We start from the raw sequence: 8265 nt of genomic DNA, 5'->3' as shown, positions 1-8265 counted from the left end.
CAGGTTTGTTTTTTTTTTTTTGTTCACAATGCATTATGTTTGGCTGAAATAAATAATTAAGCACTATACTTCATCTTCACCTGAAGTAATCAAGAGATGCAAATTGAAAGCTTTGATGCTTCACTTGCACTTTTAATCATCCTCACTTCTAACACATTGTTCCTTATTTATAAGCTTATGCTCTATTTATAATTTCAGTGTACAATCCTTAATTGTAGCTGCTGCTTCCTGATACATCTCTCTCTGCTTTATTTGAAATGAAGAAATTCAAAAAGGGTATAGGAAAACCCTGTCAGAGTTTACAACCTTTTTATAGAGGTATGTAATTATGCATTATAGTCAATTCAGTTCTTAATCTTTTATCAGCTAAATAAATTGAAAGTTGAGCTTCCTAGCCTAAGACCCATTTCTTATTTTTAAATAATTTTAACTGTGGTAGAGTTTGTTTGTGTTTTTATATAGACTTTTCAAGTTCTTTAAATTGTGATGGAAGTCCAGGTTCATATCTGCAGTAGCAACAGTGTGTGCAGAGGAGAATCAACTCACAGTCATTGACTGCTTCAGTAATATAATGTATTCTTCAAACATGACAGCAAAACAGTTCATAACCCCATGCTGAACAGAGCATAAACACCACTGAAGTTACACTGGAAACACTGTTAACTTCATGGACAAAGCAAGAAGAGTCCCATGGTCTGTGTCTGATTACAGTTTGGTGATTGAGTAGTTAATAATGGAAGTCAACCTCATCTTACTAAATGGATTGTATGTGTCTCAAATATTAACTGTGAACTCATTAATATACACACAATATAAGAGCAGAAACATAGGCTTGTAGGTGTCTCGCTCCAATTTGTAGGAGGGAGGCAAGGTTCTTTGATATGTGTATACCCGGCGTGAGATTAAGAAGCAACGGTTCAAATGTTGGTCCAACCAGTTTATTAGAGTCCTAGCTATTTTTAGGGAGATGGGGAAGGGAAGGTAGGCGATAGAAAAAGTAGGAAATGTAAGCAAGGAGTCTTTGCAGAGAGCGAAAGAGATAGTCACCACCGTGGGTCCAGCGAGGTACACAGTAGGTCCGGCGATCTCAGGAACTCGTCTGATCGCCGCAGGGGATGGGAGACAGCCAGGGAGCTCCGCAGCAAGCCGGTCCCGGGGGTTCTTCCGACGAAGTTTCCCCCTCAGGGAATTCTCCGTCAAAGGTGTCTTTGGGAGTTTGTCTCCAAAGTCCCCAGTTTAGCGAGGGTCTTTTATCCCCCATTTCGGTGGGGGTTCTTCTTCTTCTTAACAAACGCTTCTTTGTAAGAAGATTTAAAACTAACTTTTCTGACATTCCTGCCCCACAGATAAGCCAGCAAGGGTTGGAGGTCTCTGTTGCCTGACACAAGATTTACCACCTTCTGCAGGGGTCTGCTCCTCCTAACAGCACCCCTGGAAAAGACAGCTTGTCTTGTTCCTGCTTATCTTTACAGTCCTAAGCAGGGATGGTATGATAACAACCATCATTCACCCTCCTGGATAGTTAGCAGTCGCCTGTCAGAGTCTTATCACCAGATAGGCCTCACGAAAGCAAGCTTTGAGACAACAAAAGAAAACCAGTTCTGTCTTTCACACCACCCCGTGGCTCAAAGGTTGCTTGAAATTGATGCGCAAATGACCATTCACGGTGGTGAGGAAATAAAAAAAAGTAAGCATAAGGGAAAAGAGGGATAGGTGATATGGGGGAATTAAATGTTAACAATCATCATCATTCAGTCAAAACCTTGATTGATAATGCACTAACTAAACATGAGGTTACATGTAAGGTCATAATTTTTTGAGTTGACATATACACATTACTTAACAACTATGAGGTGGCAAACCACCAAAAGAAGACAGAAGGAACACAATAGCGGTGAATGTGATAGGCAGTGCCTGCAGGGCGTCCCCTGCTTCAAAGTACACTTTGCCTTTCTCACCCATCACAGATTCTCTCCTGTGCAGGGCTTTTTTCACATGTACTCCATATATGCATGGCCAGTGCATGATACAGAGCCCAGGTGAAACACCTGCTCATAAAACATAACAAACCACTATATTAGATCTCTCTACAATACAAACTACTCAGAAAAGTTATTAACAGCTATAGTCACTTATTTCTATTGTTACTTGCTTCACTCTTAGCTTTCTTCTTTTTTCTTTTAATTGGTAAGCTTTTTCTTGTTGACCTACTCCTACTATAGTTACAAAAATCATCTATGGGTAATAATTCTTGATGCAGTACAGAGTGAGATGCACCTGAAACTGTCAGAAAACAAATATCTTTGCACTGCTGTGTGCGCAATGCATTCAGCCCACTACGGGCAAAACTCATCCTGGGATCTTCAGGACCTGCTCTAGTACGGCTGCCACCGTTCCATCCAACTCCACCACCACAATTCCCCCTCCATACAATTTCCAAGCTCCATCCACATACCCTCAATTATACTTCTGTATCATTAACAGTTCTTATACCATCAAAGCAGTTTGTCCCATTCCCTTCAGAACCCACAGATCAAACAACACAGTTCTTCAGTTTCCACAACACCCTTAGTACCATATAACTTTCCTTTAGCAATCCATACTTACATATACCATAAACATTTAAAAATCACAAAGACAGTGACAATAACCAATAGTATCAAATAAACAAGTAAAACAAATAAATAGGGGTATTTGTGTCAGCTGCTGTCCACTTGAGCATTTCCAAAGCAGTTCAATTACTGAGAGATATAAATACTAGTTTGGCAAGTTAGAGTACTGTTATAGTTTACCGAACTTTTCACAGAACAGTGTGTGGGATACCCCACAGTATAAACCATAAGAGGGATAATCCCAGAAACATACACATCTCTTATCAAAACTTAGACATTTTCCAACAACCATGTTTTGTATGGAACTCCTGGACTGATGTGACACTGAAAAACATCAGTGCAAAGGGTTTTAAAATAGATTTCATTTTTGACCACATCTAACAGATATTAGATAGGTCACTTGGCTCATTTCCCAATTTGTTAGGAATTTGGAAACACTATGGAGGAGTTACATGCAAATCATAATCAGTTTGACAAAAAGGGGTAAAAGAAGGGATCAGAAGGAATGGTTATCACTGTGCAGAAAGTACCAGAAAGTCAGGATGATCTGAAAAAACTCTGAACCAAATTGTGAAGTTTTAACAGATCCAAGGACTGATATCAATCACAATCCACAACAACAACAAACAAAAACATAATACTATTGCAACCAAAATATGTAATAAGAGAGGTAAATTCAGAATTCTAGCACAATCACATCTTCAACTTTTCTGTCACAAAACACAAATGGTTAAAGTCAGCTATCAGTCATTCTGTTCAGTGAAGGTCCCACGGGGATCTTCTGTAAAATAAAACAAAACAACAACTTGCCCTTTTGGGGCTTTGTTAATACAATTAAAAAAATGAGAGAACAATCCATCGAGGAGTATATTTTACATTCCTTTTTCGGGGTGTCCTTAGCCTTCTAAGGATATTTGTTAAGGGATTTCATTAAGGTTAGGGAAACGCCTCATGTTAGCTGAGTCAGTCCACACAAGCTGGCCAGAGAGATAAGTGTTTCCCTAGCTTATCAGCAACTGGATCGTGACTCACAGGGGCAATTGGCAGGAGTGGAGAGGCCTTGGGACAGAAGGTGTTAAATCAAGGATCTCCTTTTGTTGTGAGCTTTCTAATAAACATCCACCCTTCACTGCCTTCCCCCCCCCCCCACTTCCCACTCATCTGGGGGAGGGGGTGAAAGCATCAGCTTTCCTTGAGCTTTTGTTCTGGCCACAAGTTAACTAATTTCTCTAACCTGACTGTGGGTAATCCATTCATCAGGTCTCGTGGAACACCCTTTTGCCAACCCAGTGTCCAGAGACGATTACGTTTATGATCAATATTTCGCCTACCCGTTCTTACTGGCAGTGAGACCCTTCCAGTTCCACTGAGCTTTGGACTAGGTGGCCTAGGAGCAAGGGTGGTTGCTGCGAGCCTTACTTCCTCTGGTTCAGATATACTGGAAGAAGCCACAGGCCCATATTTCCTTTCATAATTAATCAACTCTTGGGCAACCTCCCCCCATGTCCATACTTTATATCCCGACTGCAAATGGTTAGAGATACCTGTCCCTTCTAATTCTGCCAGGGTTCTTTCTCCCTGAGGCATAGCTTGTATTTTTCCTTGTAGTTGTATACCTATAGGTTTCAGTGATTCTGGAAGCCCCCTGATTAAAGGAGTCATCCTTTCAGGATCAACAGGCATCATCATGGGTGATTCATGATGTGGCTGCAGCTTTCTATCATACATCATTTGCAGACAAGCAGCTTTTTGAACACTTTCCACTAATTGATCAGCTGTCCCATTAATAGCAAGAGGGTCTCCCCTTTCTAAAGGGTTAAGACCACCTGCCCAATAGGCAGCCCTTTGTGTTAGGGACCAGGGAGCACGGTTGTTACCAGTAGTTAAAAATACTCCAGGCCCCCAATAACCTTCAGCTTCCTTTTCAGTTAACAGTATTTGGTCTCCACCAGTGAGACTAACCCTCCATACATACTCTGTCTCTGATTCCTTTGGAGAGCGGCTAAAATCCTTTTTCAGTTTTGCTAATTCAGTGGCAGAAAAGGGAATTTCTTTAACATTCATTTGAGGGTCCAGATCCTCACTGTTATCAAACGTATATTCAGTTTTTATCAAAGGACGCAATTGGGCTGGCGAGTCCTCTAATTTGCCAAGCCCTTCCTTTATTCCTTGTAGTTCCTTCTGAGGAAAAGTTTTTTCTTGAGGCAAATTATGGACAGCAGTATTGCTAGTATTCTTATATGTTAATAGTTCCTTAAAAGCCATTTGCAACAAGACGGTATTATGTTGCTCTCTTTGTAATTGTTCCTCAAGGTTCACTATTTGATTCTGCAGAGTTTTTACCAATTCTTGCATTACTTTAACTGATTCCTGTAATGCTTGTATGGTTTGGGTTTCTGCCGAATGCTTTTCATCTCGGAACTCCACGGCAGCTTTTAAAGCAGCACCGAGTACCGCACAAATAAATGATTTTCCTTTCCCGGCTCGAGTATGAGCCTCATATTGTAAAACACGAATGCGGTCGGAAACACTCTGCAAGTTATACCAGTTTTGTCGTGCCCAATCCACCCCTGATAAAGAGGGCCGAGCACCATGCTTTTCTAAAAGGTCAAATAGCACATTTTCACTTTTCATAGTGGCAACAATTTCACTCATTTCTCAATACCCTAAAAGATACACACTAAGGGAAGAGAAGGTACACTTAACTCCTTACCCCTCCCAAGAGAGACACGCACCTATCAAACAAATGCAAATGCTACAATCATTCCTCCCTTTCACAAAAGACCAAGAAGTCCAATCAACACTTACAAAGAAAGTGTAAACACCTAAATCGCTCCTGGCTACCCTGTCAGGCCAGAAAAACTTCAAGCTTAAAGCCACACAAGTTACAAAACACTTCTAGGTTTCTCAGAAAGGAATAAACTTCTTGGAGAAGCACAAACGTCAAAAAATTACTTCCTCACTTCCCCAAGAGGCGCACACACAAAACTTTCGAATTCCAAAATACGTTACAAGTTACTTAAACCACAAAAATGCGAAATAGTCTTCCCGAGGAGGCTCACACGTATAAAACAAGAGCAAATAGTCAAAATTAATTCATACGTCCCCGAGAGGTAAACACATAAGCAGTAAAGTTTCAGAATATGGAGCGGTCTTCCTGGAGAGGTGCACACATTTAAGTTAACAAAATTGTCGCTCCTTGCAACTCCAGGAGATACATACAGAAAAATTTTGGAGTTTTTGGAAGGACAACACTCTCACGGCGGGCATCCTGCCGACTACGCCAATAAAAATTGGGACCGCAGCAAGCCGGTCCCGGGGGTTCTTCCGACGAAGTTTCCCCCTCAGGGAATTCTCCGTCAAAGGTGTCTTTGGGAGTTTGTCTCCAAAGTCCCCAGTTTAGCGAGGGTCTTTTATCCCCCATTTCGGTGGGGGTTCTTCTTCTTCTTAACAAACGCTTCTTTGTAAGAAGATTTAAAACTAACTTTTCTGACATTCCTGCCCCACAGATAAGCCAGCAAGGGTTGGAGGTCTCTGTTGCCTGACACAAGATTTACCACCTTCTGCAGGGGTCTGCTCCTCCTAACAGCACCCCTGGAAAAGACAGCTTGTCTTGTTCCTGCTTATCTTTACAGTCCTAAGCAGGGATGGTATGATAACAACCATCATTCACCCTCCTGGATAGTTAGCAGTCGCCTGTCAGAGTCTTATCACCAGATAGGCCTCACGAAAGCAAGCTTTGAGACAACAAAAGAAAACCAGTTCTGTCTTTCACAGTAGGTAAGCTAAACTTTTTTTTAAAAAAGAAACTTCTAAGTTGACAGCTTCAGAAACTCTTATTGGTATACAAAAAAGATCTGTATACAAGAGCAGCAGTGCTGTATCAGAAAACAAATCAGCCATATCCAATATGCTCCAAAAGCAGGAACTTGCAGAATAATTTTAGTGTGCCTGGTGATGCGAATATTCTTTCAGATCTGCAATGATTTGCTTCCCAAAACTTCCCAAATAAAACTGTTCAAAGGCTTTCATTGTACTGTTTGGAGATACTTGCAAAAGACCCAGGATGAAATGGGTCCAACACAGTAATATAAGAAAATACATTTGTCTTCTTAGCCTGAATAAGATTTTTGCATCAAGGTCAGCTGACAAATAATAAACCAAATCTGGATATCGTTGCACACCAAATATAGCAACTGGCCTGAAGAGCAGTGAGAGGAACTGTTCCATCCTAAATACAGCCAATGTTGCTCATGACTTGTAGACAGTTGTTCATGTAACACGGCCCCATTGTACTAACCATACTACTGGGAGAGCAGTCAGTATTCTGGAGGATGGGGTTGATTTTCAGAATGACTTTTAAAAAGATTTAAAACTAACTAACTAACTAAATAAAAAAATAAATGAATAAATAAAAGAAGAGTTGATAGAAACCTTAAGATAAAGGAAAAGACAAAGAAAACTGCAGAATAACTCCTCCTAATGATCCAGTTTGAAGAAGACCTTGGAACTCACAACAGATGAAAAGACGCTGTGAGCTTCATCTGTTCAGAGTTGAAGGAAAAGATTCATGGGCCATCTTACTGCTATCTAGAACTGCATAATGGGAAGACAGACCGTGGTGTGTGGTGGAAGAATGGGGCAATGCTCACAAGATGGAGCACAAGATATTGGGTAAAATCTGCTATATGGATCATCAAATATTGGCACAAATACCAATAGAAGTATGGATATCCTCATACCCAATCTCCTATTTGAGACTGAACTGGACATGGTCCTGAGAAAATTGTTTTGAGTGCAGATTGGACTTCTTTTCTGTCCAGAAGCCTGGTCCTTGTGGAATTTCAAGATTTTCACCAACTTTGAATGGCTTGCAGATGTCCCAATGCCCTGGATAAGATGGTGCCAGGCCTATGCATATTTATTTCAGAACATATTTAGGACTGTGCCCCAATTTTAAGTCAACACCATATAACTTATAAGGTTTGTGTCTAGATAGGCAGATCCAATACAGAAATGTGATCATTTTGCTTCCAAACTTTGCAGTCCATATAGCAAAATGCAGAGATGGTGGCTGAAGCATAGGTATCCAGCTGTGCACCCTAATAAGGGACTTTTGAAAAGAAAAAGCTTTCATTTTCCAGTCATCTTTTAAAACACCACCTGGTTTGTTCAGTCTTTAGGTTGGAGCCCATCAATCTCTGCTGATGGCTCCATCTCTAACAGAGACCAAGTCCAAGGGATAAAAACTGATAAACTCTCTTCAGAGCTTCTATAGCTGTTTCTAAGGAGCCCAACTAATCTGACTGATTGAGTGCTGCAATCATTTAATCACTTTTGCTTGTGATGCTGTTGCCACTAAATAATCCTTGTTAAATGGAAAATTCTACCAAGACCTAGGATATTAAGTTTGCTCACTTCCCTGATAACTAAAGTTCTACCTATTTTTGGCATATCATATGTTTCATATAGTCATTTCTCTACTTGACTTTGGTTTTCTGAAGTGTTCTGATATTTAGATTAAGCAATTTGTGATCAATTAGTTAGATTTTATATAAAATTACTAAAGGAGAAAAACACTGTATGACTATCTGAAGTAAAAACCACCACTAAGTGATTTAATTTTACCTAGATAAGGTCCTGCATGAAAATA

The 8265-nt window shown here is 40.4% G+C and overlaps 1 protein-coding gene across 1 annotated transcript; it reads right to left on the bottom strand.

Annotated features, from left to right (window-relative positions):
• Positions 1–922: 922 nt before the first annotated feature.
• Positions 923–6408, bottom strand: LOC146761177 (uncharacterized). Its single transcript, XM_085545873.1, has one exon. It carries the CDS (start codon positions 5265–5267, stop codon positions 3795–3797), a length of 1473 nt encoding a protein of 490 aa, XP_085401999.1. The 5' UTR covers positions 5268–6408; the 3' UTR covers positions 923–3794.
• Positions 6409–8265: the final 1857 nt, after the last annotated feature.

This window comes from Coturnix japonica, chromosome 4 (assembly GCF_054131305.1).
Source record: "Coturnix japonica strain WE chromosome 4, WE-NBRP24, whole genome shotgun sequence".
NCBI classification, from domain to species: Eukaryota; Metazoa; Chordata; class Aves; order Galliformes; family Phasianidae; genus Coturnix; species Coturnix japonica.
Note: the sequence above shows the minus strand (reverse complement) of the source record. Positions and strands in the feature narration are given on the sequence as shown.